This window comes from Lithobates pipiens, unplaced genomic scaffold, assembly GCF_037356315.1.
Source record: "Lithobates pipiens isolate NorthernLeopardFrog02 unplaced genomic scaffold, aLitPip1_a1.2 Scaffold_18, whole genome shotgun sequence".
Classification (NCBI taxonomy): Eukaryota; Metazoa; Chordata; class Amphibia; order Anura; family Ranidae; genus Lithobates; species Lithobates pipiens.
In genome coordinates this window covers 302,485,706-302,505,278 of record NW_027507758.1, presented here as the reverse complement: position 1 = coordinate 302,505,278, position 19,573 = coordinate 302,485,706, and the positions used below count along the sequence as shown (strand labels likewise).

General features: G+C 37.7%; 1 protein-coding gene across 2 annotated transcripts in view; it reads left to right on the top strand.

The window, feature by feature from the left end:
• GRIK2 (glutamate ionotropic receptor kainate type subunit 2) overlaps positions 1-19,573 on the top strand; it is a 984,426-nt gene that overhangs the window by 943,597 nt on the left and 21,256 nt on the right. The window contains exons 16-17 of one of the 2 annotated variants that reach the window (XM_077487190.1): positions 1,625-1,875; positions 5,499-5,784. In XM_077487190.1, coding sequence (XP_077343316.1) covers positions 1,625-1,875; positions 5,499-5,784 — 537 coding nt within the window. The remainder of the gene's footprint in view (positions 1-1,624; positions 1,876-5,498; positions 5,785-19,573) is intronic. The other variant, XM_077487191.1, reaches the window with a different exon arrangement.

Below are 19,573 nucleotides of genomic sequence, written 5' to 3'. Positions count from 1 at the left end.
GTAATAATTTCCAAATAAATACATTTCTGATTATTTTTAAATGTGAAATAAGCAGTATAGTATAATAGTATATTAATTACACTAAACTATGCTCTTCATATACAGGTAGAATTACTTTGATCTTGACAAGTAGTGCAAAGATACACATCTGGTTCTTCTAGCATCCCAAGATTCCTTCTTAGCATCCAAAAATATAATATAGTCATTTGTTATTCTTTTCATATGTATAACAAGCTATTTTCCATCAGCTCTAATGTAGAATGAGAGAAAAATAAAATTGCACGAAAACTGCATTGGAAATAAGCTACCAATATTAACTCTCGAGGAAAAATAAAATATGACATAATGATTTATTTGGGATATGAAGGCAAAGCAAAATCTTCAACCTTTCTTGCTAGCATTACCCTCCCTTCCCTTCTCTGTTGTGGATAGTATAAAAAGCTGCACTGTCACTTTAGGTCTCATTAACATGGGCTGATTACATGAGTGCCACGTGCAGGGCCATGTTTTACCAGCACACCTGTGGATCCCTGTGCTGGGAGTCCCTTTGTTGACTTTGGGACACAGCCACTTTATCTCAAAATCACATCCTTGTGGGTGCATGTCCCCAAACTCACTCTGGGTGTGTTTTAGGGCGTATACCTGCACTAGGCATGTGCAAATCGTTTTGTTCCAAATTAATTTTTTAACAAATTTCGACAAATTTGTTAATTTGGAAATATCAATATTAACATAAACCTGTTTAACAAATTTTTCGGAATATTTGTAAATTCGAATACTCGAAAATTCATAAATTTGAAAAAAAAGAAAATTCTGAAATTCTGAAACTCAAAATTAAAAAATCTGAAAACCTGAAAATTTTTAATTCTGAACTAACTTTTAAATTATAGGTATTTCCTTTCAAATTTAGCTGTTAGCGAATGTAACGAATACAAATTTATCCGAAGTTATCCAAAATAACGAATGCCATCTGCCATCTAAACAAATGGAATGTAACAAATTAATAATAATAAATAACAATAATATTAATAATAAAAACTTTATTATTATTATTTATTAACAATTTGTTCCATTCCGTTTGTTTAGATGCAGGATTCATTATTTTGGATAATTCATAACTTCGGATAAATTTGTTTTAGTTACATTCACTAACAGCCAAATTTTAAAGGAAATTCCAATACCTATAATTTAATAGTTATTGTTAGTTAGTTATCATTTAGAATTTTCTGATTTTTTTTCTTTTTGAATTTTTTTATTTTCTAACCTGCACAGCAACCACACAGATGTTATATCTGTGCAGCTACTATTTCTTAATAGACAAAAATTTGATTTCTGGCATAGGGATTCATGCAACATCTATGCATCCCCATCCCGGTAAACACAGCTCTGCACAAGGCATGGATATAACTCATTTAAATGACTCGTGTAAATGAGGCCTTAGATTTGAAGTTTATACACTGAATTATTGTGTTAGAATTCAATATAAAGATTGACTGAAACAGAATAAAAAACATTGATAATGAATTTTTATAATCAAAATTGTACATATTAAAGGTTGAAATCTACGGTGATTAAGAGTCGCTGCAATGAGTACAATAATAATGGTGTATTTTCATTCTTGCAGGTTCCCCTTATAGAGATAAAATAACCATAGCTATTCTTCAGCTTCAAGAGGAAGGAATTCTGCATATGATGAAAGAAAAATGGTGGAGGGGCAATGGGTGCCCTGAAGAGGAAAGTAAAGAAGCCAGTGCCCTAGGAGTACAGAATATTGGAGGAATTTTTATTGTTTTAGCTGCTGGACTGGTCCTTTCAGTATTCGTTGCAGTCGGAGAGTTTTTATACAAGTCAAAAAAAAATGCTCAGCTAGAAAAGGTAAGTTGGCATTCAAAAAAAAACATAGTAAGCTAATATCAGTTAGTCACATTCATCTGGACTCCCTCAGTAATGTTAAACAGTACCACAGTTGCTATTTGGAAATAATTATAATGGACACAATGAGCACAATTTAAGAAATGATTTTATTTGTTCATATAATTTGCTTAAAATAAGTAAACAGGGATTTTCTTTTCACATGATTGGATAAATTAAGTGAATCTTCAAACAAATTATTGTGTGACCTTTCCTAATTAATTTAGTAAAGCAGTTTTAATGGAAAAAAAAAGTGGCATGTTAAGCACCACCTCTGCTAGGTTTGTGCAAGCAGGGCCAAAAAGTGGGTGTGCTCAATAAAGTAAGAGAGCTCTTACGGGGTTGGCTTGTAATGTTGCCCCTTTAAACTTTTCTTTCCTATATTTTAGATAAAATAGGGCCTACGTGTACACTAAAAAGAAAGTGAGAATAAACCCAACTATAGTGTGTAGTAGAAAAATAAGCCTAGATTGCTGTTATGTTCAAATAAGTGTTTATCATTGGTGTCAAGGGATATTGCAATGAACCTCATATTTGGTGTCAGTGGGATAAAATAAGCCCCAGCCGTTGATGTTTGTGAAATAAAATAAGCCCTATAGAGGGAGGTAGGATGAAATCTTTGGTGTTAATGTTAGCAAATTAAACCTGAAGCTGTTGGTGTCAGTTGAAGGGTTTACCTGAGCACACTCCCTTGCTGCCATTCTGTCTCTGCTGGACTGGAACTATGTGACTGTTGGGCAGGTGATCCATCCGACAAGTCACAACTGCAGTGCCATGTGTTGAAATGTACCCTCAGAGCCATACATACAGTAAACTCACAATTCCCTCTACCTAGAACACTACATACACTCACATTTGCAGACCTACATATACTCATATTTCTGCATTACATACAGTATACTACTCCCCACAGTCCTACATACTCTCACATTCCCACGTGCAGCTCTACATATAAACATCTTTACCCTGTATCTCCTTACCCCATCCTCCTCTATGAAGCTGGAGAAGAACTGTGCCTTATAAATATTGCTCCAGGCAGTGCCCTAACACACATCCCTTCACTTCCTTCATTGCTTTACTTGACATCACAGAACCCTATTCTCCCACACCATACTCACCTTTAGCAAGTGCAGGAGACGAAACTGCAAGCAGCCCAGAAGACATGCAGAGTCAGGTAGGAATGACTAACGTAGACATGTAAGAAGCTTAATTTGGAAAATGATATTTAAAGGCAAACGCTTATTATTGTTCTGTGCGACTCCAGTGGGTAGATCACCCTACCAGAGTATCAAATCCTGCCCCTCTGCTATAGACCTGTGTGTCCTGTTTGTATACATATTAGATTCAATCTTTCGGTTGTTCGATTCCTCTATTTCACAGTCCAAGTATTATTGTACATTTTTCCTGCACTACCAATAGTAGGTAAAATATGTTATAAACACCAAACTGGATATAATTTTAGGATCAAACTAAGTGCTATGAAAAAAGAGGCCCATCAGTGGTAGTATATGCAAGAGCCAGATGCAGAATTCCTAGTTAAATATTTATTAGAAAACATGCTGTCTTGGTGCTGTATTGGCACTCATGCCTACCATTAGGCTGGATTCACTCTGTTCCATGTGTATTGCAGCATGAGTGCTAATATACATGCACTGGTGTGAACTGGCCCAAGTAGTTTCTGATCAAAACACATTGAACTGTAGCACATAGATGTTAACCATCCACATAGGAAAGAATAGGATCTTCACTAGGGGCGCATGAATTTTGCTGCAGAAAAGTGTGAACGGGCCCTATGCGGCTTGCAAGATGGTAAAACTGAAAAAAAAAATATATATATATATATATATATATATATATATATATATCCTATCCTATCATAACTATATCAAAGGGTGTGGAGAAAGAGTGTAGACTGCAAAACTTATACTGCAGGTCATTATTAAAGCACTTCTTGCATGAATAAATGAGTCTTATCATATTTTACATTTATCCATTAGCTATATCAGTGAAAGTCAGTGAAATTTTTAACAACGTAACATGTTTTGTGTTCTGGAATGAAGAACCTGGCCTTATTCACTGTGTGACTCTGCTTAAAAACAAACTCTATGTTAATACTGAGTTCTTCTGAGCATTAGTGATTGTGAAATGCATGATGTAGACAATCTCCTTACTGGGCTCCATGGATGTCTGTACATACATGAAGTTCCAGGAGATTTCAGAAGCTTTGATAACGGAATTTATGAGGAAGAAATCCTTTGATACAGCTACACAAATATTGTATCTTCAGAATAAACCACTACACAGAAAAGATGAATGATATTTTGACCAAACATTAACACTGATTACTTCAATGTAATTATATTCAGCTGATGTGGGGTATTAGATACAAATTGTATTTCATGTAACCATAATGCAAAACACACTCCAGATATTGACATATGCTTACACTTCAGATGTACTGTATATCTTTTGTTTGAGACCAAAATTATGGACTTAAGATATGTAATTCTTCTTTTGAATGCCTTAAGTTAGATTTAGGCTGAGCAGATAAAATATTACCATACATTGATTTGCAGTACCAAGAACCCAGCTCCAGTAATTATATGTACAAGGATTCCATTTAATAGAACAATCGCCCCACATGTCCCTGAACCCTCACACTATTCTAATTCGAAAGGTGGAACTGACATTTAACCCTTACACAAACACTAAAATTTAATCTAACCCATAAAATTAACTCTTAGTACTTAGCATAGCACCAAAATGTAAACTTGATTGTCATCCCTGAAAATAAATCTTTAAAGTGATACTGTAACTTTAACAACAACAATTGTATAAGGGCAAGGGTCAGTAGGCATACTTCCACATTGCCAGAGAAATACAGAAAACCCCTGTATTTACATAAAGTACTGTAGGTGGACCGAAATCTAAATTAACCTTAAACACTTAGGTCCCTTTCATACTTATGTTCATCTGTTTTTCATCCATCCGTTGACGAATGAAAAATGGACATCAATGCATTCCTATGGAAAAACAGATGACTAAGCATGATCATTCATTTGCATCTGTTTTTTAACTGTGGTATGGGGGGTGGGGGGGGGGTGTCTCTCCAAATCCATACTAGCCTTGAAGGGCCTGGTATGGACCTGAGGGAGAATACTACACCGTTTTTTTGCATTTTTGTTTTTGCCTTTTTTTAACATTAAGCTGTCAGCGGGAAACCCTGGTGAAAGCTGATGACTCATCAGTTGTTAAGGACAAGCCAGCTTCTCTGCCCCCTCCTTACCAACCAGCTATATACAGTGTTTGTAGTTCAGTTCACTTTTTTTATAAAAAACGGATGAAAAACTGATGATCACGGTTAAAAAATGAATAAAAAATGGATGAATGCTTCATCTGTTTTGACGTGACTGAACTGAAATGAATGGTCCATATGTGTGAAAGGAGCCTAACACTCTAAAATGGTGTCACTTAAACCCTTAAACCCTGGCTTCAGCTTAATCTCCAACAATAAAATTAGCCTCTGCAAAACTATACTTGTCAGCTAGCAAAACTACTGGTGCTAAAACTACTTTTTTCCTGTCAAGATCTACAGCTCCAACTTCAGGCCCTCTGAAACGCATTGTCCTAGCAACCACCCGCACACTTCACCAGCTGCCGGCCCTCCGAGTCACGTGGTACTGAGGGCGGCTCTAGCTTGTCTGAAGGCCAGCGAGTCTCCTACGAATGAGACCTGTCAGTGTGCAGAGTGTCGGCAGCTGCACCCTGATTCGGATATCCTGTCTCCTAGTGTTAGCTGCAAGCCTTTGTCCAGGACATGTAATGCTGAGGGAAGTCAACTAGCGGATGACAAGCCTATTTCTACTCATGTTTGTGAGTGTATTAATTTTATACTATTTTTATCTATTGAATAAAAAGGTTTTGCACCAGAGCCTGTGGGCTCTTTTTTCCATTTGTGTTTCCAAATTCACAATGCATAAAGTCACAACTTTGCTAAAATCCAATCTTCACTGTTTGTGTCTTGAAATTCTAAAGTATTGCCCAATTTGCAATACTCTATGTACCAGTATAAATGTATGTATCTGCAATAAGGTAATATTGCCTAGGCGTAAAACAGGGGTCTCAAACTGATGGCCCTCCAGCTGAGTAACTACAAGCCCCAAAAAGCATGACTCCCGCAGGCAGAGACATGATGGTACTTGTAGTTTGGCAACAGCTGGAGGGCAGCTAGTTTGAGACCCCTGGCAAAGAACACATGGGTTTTGTTCATAGAGTAGCACAATTAATGTGCAGTTAAACGCAGATCTTTGAAAATGTGTAGCTTTTCCTGTAGGCTGCTATCTTTATTCTGATCACGGACAGCTCTGTACTTGATTGTGTTTGATTTCTGTTCACACAGCAGAGTGATAAAAATCATATAGATAGCTGTTTTCTTACCCATCCTTTGTGCAAGAATATATATATATATATATGTTTTGCTCTTTAAAAATGTATAACTATAATAATGAAAATATTTATTTTTGCTGATATATATTAGAAATTCAAGAATATAATATAGGTGCTTTCTTAAGATCTATTGAGGATTAAAGTGTGAAAAAATGACAGTTTCACAGCTTATTTCAAGTACACATTAATTAGAGACATAAGAGAGCATTAAAAATGTAGCACATCCCTATACTTATAAATACAATCATTTGGAAAATTGTAGTAGCTCAGCTATTTGCATACTTGCATTGCTTTCCTGTAACCACAAGATGGTGTACTGTTATGTTAAATGAAAGTATTATTGTTTTATGCAATGCAGTTGGTTGGAAAGCAATGCAGTGTATTACTGAAAATATGCATGTTGAACAGTTAAGAATTTTAAAATGCTGAATGTTTCCAATCATATATATATATATATATATTTGGGGGGAAAGGTATGGTTATTTAGGATTACAGAACCAATTATGTAAATCTTCTTTTTTTGGTTTTTATATCTTACAGAAGTTTCTAGACTGAATCATATTTAAAGAAAAACAAAACATTTTTTGAAACGTATATAGTCTACTATTAAATTGTGATGCACCATTAACTTCCCACAGGAAAAAAACATTCAAAAAAGTTCATTCAAAATGGGTACCTACACTGCATGTTAAAATGGAACTTTTGGGCCCAAAAATCACTTAAAACTCCGGAAAAACTGTATATTTTCTGAAAGCAGAGACACTAGAATAAAACATTTTTAATTTGCTAAATGTTGCTTGATATTTGTGATACTCTTTGGTTTAAATAGATATCAAATATGTCAGGCTATAAAATTACATGCACCTGTGAAATAAGTATAAAACTACAATTATCAAATAGGCGATGGTTTATAAAGCTTTTCAACTTATCAATTTAGAGTTGACCATAAATAATTGCCTAAACATTATTCCTCTCACTCTGCTGTGGACAGTGACACCTAATATGTGTAACCCGAGTGCTGTATGAACATCCTGTGTGCATAAGTGTGTGTGTGTGTGCTTGGGAAGGGTTACATTTTTTTAAATTACTTTTTTTTATTTTGTGTTTTCTCTTTACTATAATACTTTTAAAGGGGGCTAAAAAGCCCCATTTGAAATATAATAAGCAGTGATAGGGGCTCTTCTTGGGAGCATCAATCATTGGACCCTTGTTGTCTCCCTTGCACTGCTTGCAAACATATTGTGTACAGACAGTACTCTGGTTGTTTATATTTCTTAACACTGCTGGTTATAATCTGACAGCAGTGACCACGGAAGTGCTGAGAGCCCGAGCCCTTCTGGGCTCACAAAAAAGTGAGAGATGTTCACCAATCCTCCATCCTATCCCAAGGATCCTCAACTTCCTTAATGTTAACCCAGAGTGTTTCTCAAGCTTGGGACATTATGTAAAAACAACCACTCTGAGTAGCACACGAGGGGTTACAGTTTTTACATTAAATTCTGAGCCCAAGAAATGGTCAGGGTTAAGGTTAAAAAGTATAAAAAATAATTCCATACATACTTGGGCTGGGACCAGAAAGTAAACCTTGCCTTTGCTGGATCTGGAAAAACTAGCCATCCCAAACAATGCAAACACATTTAGCTGTAAACACTCCCATGTCATTGGCTTATTTAAGAAGCAAGAAGTGTAAATACTGCTTAAGGCTGGATTCACACCTATGCAGTTTTAGTGCTTTTTGCATTTTGCAGCTTTGCACTACAGAACGCGTTCCATGGGAAACCATGTTAAATGGACTGTAGTGCAAATCTGCAAAAAGCACTAAAACGGCATAGGTGTGAATCCAGCCTTAAAGTACATCAAGAAAAGGACATAACATAACATTTAAGATTATTGTAAAATTAAATGTAATTTCTTAAAACTGTATTGTGGCAATGCCAACACAACAACAATCTTGTTTTCAAAGTTGTCCCTTTGGTTATACATGGGACATTTTGAGTACTTTGATTAATAACATCTTCTCTCATTAGAAGAGTGTCATTGTGTATATACAACCTCAATATGCTTGTGTATAATACACATGTGTAGGAGTCTGCAGAACATTTTACTCTGTTTGTGGACTGCACAAGCACATACAGTACACCTGGGTGGTAGCTATATGCCATTATGCATTTTCAGTTATAGCTAATTGAGTATGCACTTGCCCATGTACTTTTGTACATATTGTGTATATATACTGTACATGGCATTTCTTGGTCTGCACTCTTTGTTTTTGTTTATACTGTTTTTCTAACAGAATGTTATCAGAGACACTGTGATTTATGTTCTCTTTCATAAATTTTTCATCCTAATTGCTACGTGCCACTCCTGGTACCTGTCTCTCAGTACAGGATTTACATAACAGCGCCCCCGGGTATTACCTACTGGGTTTATGTGTGACAAAGTCAATCTGCTGTACTGGCTCCTGCTTAATGTCTATTCATATTTATGTATAATTAGTCCCCCCCTGTGTGAAGAATGTCTACATCTATGGAACTGTCTCTTTTTTTCTGTTTTCATCATGTCTTTCTTGGTATACGTGCATTTAACCTCTAGTAACACTTGGATGTAATGCACATTTACATGGGTTTGCTGGTCCTGTTAATCTATTTGCAGGCTGAACATATGCTCAGACAGAAATAACAAGTTTTTTTTGTATTTATTTTTTATTTAGAAGAATTGTGCATTGACAATATTAGTGCTGCATGTTAACTGTTTGCTTGTAAATATTGTATATATAGGATATTCTTTAATTTGCGCACTTTGGCATTATTTACACTGTTTTGGTAGGAATATGATATCAGTGACACTGGGAGGTTTTTTCTCCTATTGGAGGAGGATCTCTTTATACAGTATGTTTGCACTCTTTACTGTATGTTTATTACAAGCTTTAAGAAGGACACCTACACAATTCCAGAAAAATTCCTTCTCTATATGATCATGGAATAAAAAGTCTTTGAAACAAGCTTGTTGGTGTGCTGGCTTCATATATTATTAGACAAGCGCAAATCGGATTGAATTAAGGTTGAATCTGTCAATTGAAGGCTTATGGTGTCTGTGGGATGTTTTAAGAAGATTTGGCGAAGCAGCTAAACTGTACAACACACCATGTACAATCGTACATTTCTGGTCGAATGCTATAGTAGAAATAATGTTGTTTGACCAATAATAATAATAATTATTAATTAGTATTACTAGTCAACCAATTCTTCTATAGCCTATGGGTGGAACATTTGACCGTAAATGTTCACTAGCAGCAATTGTATGTTTTTAGCTGCTTCGTTGAATCTTGTCTCTATAATGTCAAATCTTTTCTCTCTATGTTAAATAATCTTGGACTAATAGAGTTAGGTTAGGCACATTCGACCGCAGGTTCGATAGACACAGATTGCTATTGTCACCATCATGTAGAATCTTCTATCTATCTATATCGAACTGCTGCCACAAGGATGCGAAAATATAATGCATACGAAAATAAAGCATTTTTTTATTTTCAGAACTTTTGGATTCTGCGTGTGCCATCATTTTGTTAAAACGAACACAAAAATCACAGAAATTCAGATGATAATGAATGCTCATGTCTATATATTATCCATAACCAGTTGAAACACCCTTTTTACCATATGGTCGAGTCAGCATGGTTTGCAAAAATAATGTTGATCCTAAAGAAATCAGCTGTATGCCAATATGCTAATACATTCAGCCCCTCCATGTGAGAGTTTTTTTTGAAGCTGCAGGAAGGACATAATTTTCAGTTGCTCTATCTGCAGTAGCTCACATGAAGACACTTGAGCTTCAGCATGCAATGTATTTCTTCTCTGCTTTTCTTTGACAGATAACAATGGTAGACTTATACAGCATGCTGATAGCTTATTTGGTTGGCAAATAATTTTTATGTACATTGATCATTCCATCACTTTTAACGGTATTGCATTTCACTAGATGGATTATATATTTTTTTAATACAAGCCAAATGCCAACCAGTTAAAACTATTAATCTTGAGCTAAGACATGTGGGATTGAACTACTAAATAATTTTGTGACTATTCACTTTATATTTTCAATCATATACTGTACAGAAAAAAATAAGAAAATAAGGATTTTCTTTTCACATAATTGGATAGTTGAAATCAAACTTCACACATTTTATTGTATGAATATTATCAAATACTTCAGTAAATCAGGGGTCAGGAGAAGAGATTTATCTCTACACCTCAATGGCCTTGATCCTCCAAGCAACCCCCTTGATTTGCCTGAAACCTTCTTTTTCCGCATCTCATCTTATCCTTTATTTGTAGGATAGCTGGTGTTGTGGCCTGGCTCTCAGGTTTACCCCAAGTTGTATGGGTAAATGCCCCCATCACCATGGGGTTCTGTTGTTATGTTTGTTTATAACCAGTTTTTCTTCTCTAACACCTGTTACAAAGACACGCTCAAAAGTAGAGCGGATGGTTTCAATCCCTTTTGTTCCCTGCTGGAGACCCTCATGTGTCCCTACCTGGCTCTAAGTTCCTGCCAAGTGCTCCTGAGACACAGCTGCCTTTCAGGTTTTCAACTGTTGTTTTTCCTTTTTTTCTCTTTTATTTTCTCTTTTATTTTTTGTTCAAACGTTGCTATGTCCATATTCAACTATCAAACATGTAGTTTGCTGTTACAAATTTTTCTTACTTTACTGCCAAGGCTAACATGTACTCCTAAGTATGCTGGCGAGTCTATTATGATAAACATGCCCATTGTTGATGCAATCCTTTTCATATTTTCCATTATGCATTTTATGCATACATGTGCAGCTGAAATTGATATGTCACCATGGCTTTATGGGTTTTGTCCTATTGGTCCTATAATGTTAAGAGCCTGAACTCTATTCAAAAGTGCTGGATGGCATTGAAGGAGTTCAGGTCCTCGGGTGCCGAAGTGGTCATGATTCAGGAGACGCACTTCTGTGCTGGGGTGGTCACTAAAATTTTTCCCTGTTTCTTACCTTGCCTCTAACTCTATGGGGAAGGCGGGAGTGGCTATTCTAATTGAAAAATCATGTCCCATCAGGGTCCAAACTATCTATGCTGATCCCCATGGAGGTTTCTTCTCCTGGATTGTGACTACATGTCTTCCTCATGCACCCTTGTCAATATATATATGTAATTATGGCCAGGTTGACCTCCTCTTTGAGACCCCACGCTACCATACCCAACCCTTCATGATTGTAGGTGGGGATTTCAATATGGTTATGTCCCCCACTAGAGACAGACAAACCGTCCTCCAGGATTCCCCCTCACGAAAGTTGCCTCCCAAGCTAATTCTTTTTGCAAATGTATCAGATCCCACCAACTATTTGACTCATGGAGGATTAAACACCCTTCCACTAAAAAAAATCACTTTCTACTCAATGGCCTATAAAATGTACTCCCAATTGGATGACTTTTTTTTATCTCTATCCCACTTATGCCCTATATTGTTGATTCCGACATCTCCCCAATTACTTGGTCTGATCATGCCCCTATCACATTGGATGTTGTGCTCCCCCAAACCCCTTCCAGGACTTGTCATTAGTGTCTTAATGATAACCAGCTGCAGTCGCAAGTCTCCCGTAATAAGTTGGCCTCAGAATTGAAAAAGTTTTTCAAATTTAACGTAGGCTCTGTTCAGGACACTGTGGAAGGCACACAAGGCATACTTCTGTGGTGTTTGCATTGCAGAGGGCTCACGCCTGAAAAAGGACAGGACTAGTGTGATCAGTCTCTGCTGTCTCAATTAAAGACAGAGGAACACTTGCTATTGTGTGGGCCTACAGTGTAGAAACTACATAAAGTCACTTCCCTTCGGGAACAAATAAAATCCTTACATTTAAATAGGGCAGCTAAATCCATCATATGGGCAAAACCAAAATTTTATTAGTACTCCAATAAGTCTCACAGGATGTTAGTTATCAAACTTCATCCACTCCCTTTCCACTCCCCTCCTGATTTTCTCCAACAGACAAACGAAACTAGGATGCATTGCCACTTACGATGTCCAAGATAATCAGCTTTTTTTACCATAAGCTCTACAACTGCCTAACCCCTGAGAATCATTTTAACTTCACCCAAGAAAAATTTGATGAGTTCTTCTCTAATCTTAAGCAACCCAAACTCTCCTCCTCCGATCTAGGTAAACTAAATGCGGCCATAACTGAGGAGGAACTTTTTTAAACACAATCAAGGACCTTCCATCCCAAAAGTTACCTGGTCCCGACGGACTACCATATTCCTACTACAAGACCTTCCTGGACATTCTATCCCCTCATATGCTTACCCTCTATGATACATAATTGAATGGAAAAGCCCCACATACTCAGTTTTCTCACTCCCACATTTCTGTTATTCCTGAACCTGGTAAAAACCCCTCCACTCTGGATAATTATAGGCCCATAGCCCTATTGAATTCAGATTACAAAATCTTCACTAAAATGTTTGCATCCAGACTTTCCCAATTTATCCCTAACTAATTAATAAAAATCAGATGGGCTTTGTCCTGACCAGGCATGCAGAAGACAACACACATCGCACCAGAGACTTGATAGACCTCTTGAACAGGGCCTCTCGACCAGCAATTGTTCTGAGCCTTGACGGCCAGAAGGCCTTTATATTTTCTCCACGCCATCAACATTTGGCTTACAGGGTCCTTTCTTCAAAGCTTTAGAAGCTTTATACTCCCAGGTTTCAGCCCCAGATCCAGATGTCCTCCTTTCTGTCGCCTCGCTTCCCCATGACCAATGGTACCTGACAGGGGTGCCCTCTTATCCCATTACTTTTTATTTTATGCTTAGAGCCCCTTGCAGAGGCCATACATCTGCACACGGACATTCGTGGGGTGGTGATGTGACAGAGGGAGTACAAGCTGTCCTTATTTGCAGATGATATACTGCTAACCCATTATTTCTTTTCCCTCTCTACATAACTTACTCTCATCTTTTGGCACCATATCAGGTTATGAAGTGAATGTGACAAAAACTGAGGCTTTACCATACATATTTCACCAGCTCTACTAACCCAGCTTACGCAAGCATACCCATGCAGATGGTGCCCCAATTCTCTTAAATATCTGGGAATTCATCTAACTCCCACTTATTCTTCCCTTTACTCTGAAAACTATGCCCCCTTGCTACTAGACAGTACTAGATCTGTCCAACAATGGACTAAATACCCCCTTTCTCTGTTAGGTAAAATTAACAACCTGAAAATGTCAATTTTACCCCAACTTCTCTACAATTTTGAAACCCTGCCAGTAGCCATACCTCTGTCTCAACTAAAAAAAACCTTTGGCGTAAGGTTATGGTATTACTTAGTAGTAGTTGGTGGATAAGACTCTTCCACTTGACCCAGTATATTACTTATTGGGTCTTCCTTTTACTGGTATTCCTAAAAACAATTGATTTCCTACATCCTGTTAGCTGCCAAGAGAGTTGTCCCACTATGCTGGCTATCCAATACTACCCCTCCTTGGTCCAGATTCCTCCAACTCATATCTGACATTAGAAGAATTGAATACCTCACGGCTACTGTATATGATACCACCCCACAATTTAACAAAATATCATCTCCTCTTTTGTTACAACAGGAAAGTTCACTCAAAAAATAAAGCTAAAACTGTTATCTTCATACAAATTGGCCAGCACTGCAACAGTGTAATATATAATTCCTATGACTAAGCTACAGGAGACATAGTAAAATGTGTGGGGTTGTGGCCTGGCCTGAGTCCAGACAGAGGTTGCCACTCCATTCATTGCAGTAGGATACCATATATGTGCGAGTTCCATGGGTTACCCTTCCTTTCTTGAACTGCAGCAGTGTTATAATATAGTCTATGAGCTTCTTTTTCATAGTGCCACAGTGGATTGTCTCACTAGTTCTCCAATCCCCAATTTTTTCCTCAGAAATTCAAAATTTTGCAAAGAAAGTGAATAGTGTCAGAAAAGTATGCAAGCACTTTAATAATAACACTCCCCCATTGTTAAAAAGATAAAATGTGGATAAATTCAGCCAAGATTATCCATCAGTGTCCATATGTAAACATGATCAAATAAAATATTAATCATTAAGTGTCAAATGATCAAATAAAATAATACGTGTCCAATTCCATAATCTATTGTTATACAGCACTCCTTTATCAATCCTTATTTCACCAATGTGTTACTGAAAATCAACTCTGCTCTTGTGCATCAAAGGGTGATTTGATCCTTCACCCACAAGTGTACATATACTGTATGCTCACCCTCATGGATGGACCTCTATATTATAGGAGGTCTTACGCAGAAATTACATATGGATTTGAAACATTTACATGTATAAAATACCTCCAAGTTCTTGTAAAACCTCCATGCATAGAACATTAATGGCCATTAAATGCCATAGCTTTACTTATCTATCATTGCTCTTATATTCCTCTCTAGCAGTGTCTGTGTGCTGGCCCTCCCCCATCTGTGCTTCATCAGCCTAATCAGATGGGATTTTATCTTGAAATAAATATTATAATATATTATTTGAGAGACAATAGCCATGCATATTGTACAGTGGCTTAACAGTATTTAAGCAGCTTGGTAAGGTTGCAGTGTATGTGAGAAGAGGGAAAGATGTTCCAGGTTTTGCCTTGAAACATATACCACAAATATTGTACAGTAGCTGGAAACCTGGAAAGCAGAGTTAAGTGAATCTCACTGGATTTGATTCAAAAGGTTTGGCAAACACATCCATAAGCTTAAATTCTTTTCATTTTCAAAGATAATAAGTGATAGGTGAGACATGTACAAATGCAATATAAATATCAAATTATCAATCAACTCTTCCAAGGTTTAAAGAGCAATATTAAAAATGCAGAATTTCTCAAAATACTATATATAAGGATGTCCTAAACCTTTTAAAATTTGAAATCACATATGCCGCTAATTGACATTTTTGTTGCTAAATAAAGAAGCCAGCTTTATTTAGCTGGCTGCTTTATATATATATATATATATATATATATATATATATATATATATATATATATATATATATATATATATATATATATATATATATATATATATATATATACATACATACATACATACATACACAACAAACACAGGAAATTTCCCCAGGGGTTTTTTAGCAGCAGAGAGTTGGTGTGAAAATAGTTGATGTGAAAAAAAATCATTTATTTAACGGACAATAGTAATTCCAAATGAACAATAATACATCATCCATATAGGTAGTGCGACAAATACAAACATGGAACATCACTCATAGCAAAAAAAAACAAACTCTATGTACAGGCATGATTTGCCAATTGTATTCGTAACATATGTATCCACATGAAAAACCCCGATGCATTTCGACCCTTGCGATTTCCGGTCTCTTCAGGGGGATTTATATTCTAGGGAAATGTCAAATATCTAATTAAAGACTTTAGACAATATAAAAATATATATAGGTATAGTATTTCAAATTAAGCAAAATTATGTCTCCATGCATATAGAGATATAGTTACCAATGGGTGTATGAGGACATGAGAATGTGTCGCACGAACCGGCATTGCAGGATTATAGCCACCCAGTGATCTCATCGCTGCCACATGTTCCCCCCGTGCCCCTGGGTGGGTGCATAGTCCATTGAGCTTACAGGGCTTACATATATATTTATTTTCTATACCAAAACCTTATTCTAGATAAGGGTCTGGTGTACATGGTAAAGGATGAAAAAATATTATTTAAATTTTTATCAGGTAAATTCCTGCTGGCCTCATTTTTATTTTATGTTTTGTAAAAAAATGAGGGACATGTAACAAAGCAAATTAAAACAAAAAACATTTTTTTTTTTTAGAAATACTATTCAGTGAGTTGTCCTTCTACTAAGCCTTAAAGGGCAGGATTAAAAATACACATTTTTTTAAAGTCGAAGTCTGGGATTTTCAAAAAATCCCCAATTAATACAGCCCCCCCCCCCCCCCATACACACACACACACGCACACATATACACACACGCAAAACACTAAACGGTTATCACATTTGTGAAATTTCTTACCGTTTAAGAGAGATATCTGTTTGAATTTTCAAGAAGTCAGCTCTGTGATTCAAAAAATGCAGCCTGTGTTGTGGCAAGGAGGAGCTGTTAGAAATGTGCTTGCATCATATCCTCTTCTCTCTAAACTTTAATCAGACCCATGAATGCTTGGAATTTCAATGAATGTGTGAGGGTACACTGGTACACTAGGCCTCTACATGTAAATGTGAAGAAGCCCACTTCAACATAAATCACACCCCTCATTCTGCAGCCAGCAAGCCATACATAATACACAGTATGATAGGTTACAGCCTTATAAATGCAAAGCATTTTAATATAAATGCTTATTAATATAATATTAATTTAGTGCATTTAATATAAATGCAAACCAGTCCAGCTAATCAGTGACCACAAGTGATGCATGTCAGGGACCACCAGTGCCACATGTCAGAGACCACTTGTGCTGCTTGTCAGGGATTACCTGTGCCACGATTTCTGATAAAAATCATCTGCACGGAGGTGGTGGGTGACAGGGACGGGGTAGGAGGGCAGAATGTAGGTGGAGTGGGGGCATATTTCTGGCAAGGAGCAGAGGAGGAGGAGGGAGGAGAGAGGAGAAGGAAAACACCTCCTCCATGGGTGGCACAGACCGGGGCTATGAGACCCCCTCCGCCCACTACAGGAAAAATCACTTTCTGCTCGCTTTACAGAGAACTACAAGGGGGAGTGGCAGACTGCTGGCCTAGGTTACTGGAGGGATAGCAGCCAGTGGTCTTCCAAACAGGAAATTACCAGGCAATAAAGTTTTTTCAGCAAGTTCAGCAGGCTATTGCAGAGGAACTACAGAGCTCAGAAAAAAATGGATGACAGTTGGTAAAGGTAGGAGATCAGCAACGAGAACATGGAAAAAAAAGTTCTGCTTTAAATGACATGCTTAGAGTATTCCCTAAACCTGCCTTTGAAGCATCACATCTTTAGGATGTACACAAGCAAAAGTGACATTTACAAAGAAAAAATACCATTAAAATGGCTGCTAAGTGACATCTGCCATTGCTAAATAAAGCAGCTAGGGATTACATTTATCAATACCAGACTCCTATTCTAGATTAGGAGAAAAAGGAGAGAAAGGGGCGCCTCTGGGTGCAGATTTTTTTAAAAGGTTTTATTTTCAGTGTAAAAAACATAAAATTTTGCACTCACATTTAGTAGGCAAAAAGTAAGCATTAAACACCAGGGGTCATCTGGTATATCTGATTTTTGGGACGTCAGCCAGTGGTCCGGTCCACATCTGTCATCTCATCGCGTTGTTCCTGTTCCTCTCACATGCTGTCCACTGCAGGTGTTTTGTATGAAGCAGCCGGCTTGTGGTGGACACGAGATGTGCGGTCTTCAAAACGAGGCTTGGGAGGCAGAGACGACCAGGGCGCGGGGCTGTGACGTCAGTGGGTATGCAACGCGTTTCTTGAGCGTGCGGGTCGAGATTGTCGGACGACCGCGCTCTTTCATCAGGCAGAATCAGAAAAAAATGCAGGGGACTCAGGATATAAATAGGGGCAGGCTAAGGGCAGTGGGCGGGGCTGGAGGCGAACTAGGAGCAAGTGAAGGGGCATGGCTACGATCGAGTATGAGAAGGAAAACAATGAGTAATGAGGGGAGAGGGAAGTGGGATGAGTAATGAGGGGAGAGGGAAGTGGGAGAGAGAGGGAGCTGGAGCGGCTTAGTATAAGGAGGAAGTCAACGTCTATGGTGAAATCTTATGTACATATCGGTAAAGATATCTATGGGATAAAATCCTATTTGGAAAAAATCTAAGAATGGATGGAAGAATGAGTAAACAAAGGGGGATGGAAGGAAGATAAAAAATATATATTAAAAATGGGTAAAAAGGCTTAAAAAACTTAGAAAGGAAGGTAAAAGAGAGGAGCATACATGGAGTGTGTAGATATAATTATATTGGAGATTGGACGTGCAGGACATATGTGTTATAAGGGAATAAAAATAAAAATAGTGTATGTGTATAGACACATATACACATACACGTGTAGATACGTACGCTTATCAGTGTTTTAATGTAATTAATAATGTTATTCTAAGCGTATTGTATACAATAAAATGAGAATTAAAAAACAGAAGTATAATCAGGAAAGCACACATATATGCCTACATGGACACATGTGTTATGTGTGTGAGCACATACATGAGTGTGGGGCGTGGAGATAGGAAAAAAAGGGGTACGAGGGAGTGGATTACGAGGGGGGGGGGAGGGAAGGAAATAAAAATGGGGGGGGAGGGGGAAAGGGAAAAAAAGGGGGAAAAAAAAGGGAAAGGGAGAGGGAGGGGGAGGGGGGGGCCTGGGGAGAGGGGGGGCGGTAAAAAGAGGGGGGGGGGTGGACGGGGGGGGGGAGTATTACACAAATACAAAATCATAACAATAATTTTCTAAAAGAAATGCATGGGTACATATACAAGCCAATATCAGTGCATGATTCTTTGCAAGGAGAAGAGAGAGTATAATCGCTTGAGAGATGCAGTAACGGTGGAAACAATATGTATACTAATATATTTTCCATAAATATCGGTAGCTAGAGCAAGCGGATAGATTGAGAGGATATCTATATAGATGGAAGGATATTTTTTGTGGAATCATGTTGTATGATAGAGACCGCACTATGGACAAGGGGTGTCTGGTATGGGGCAGTTTGAGCTCTACAACAGATGATAACGGGTTGGTTATATCAGAGGATGGTGGCAATTTCGATACACTCGTTGATTCCCCCTGGGGAGAGTGCGTCGAGAGTGTAGATCCAGAAGGTTTCGCGGGAGCATAATTTTTTAAACCTTTCCGCTGAAGAGAGATGGTTGGGGATCTGCTCAATAACCCAGACCTTGAGACCTGAAGTGGACCCCTTATGACAGAGGGCGAAGTGTCTGGGCACGCTATGGGGGTCTGTGCCTCCTTCTATTAGTCTACGATGCTCACCGAAACGTTGTCTGAGAGTCCTAATGGTTCTCCCTACATATATGAGACCACAGGGACAACTCAGACCATATATTACGAAATCGGATGAGCAGTTGTAAAATTCTTTTAGTTCATAGGTTTTGCCTTTGGTGGTAAATTCTTTTTGTCCGTGTTTGACAAATTTGCATGTTTTGCAAAGTG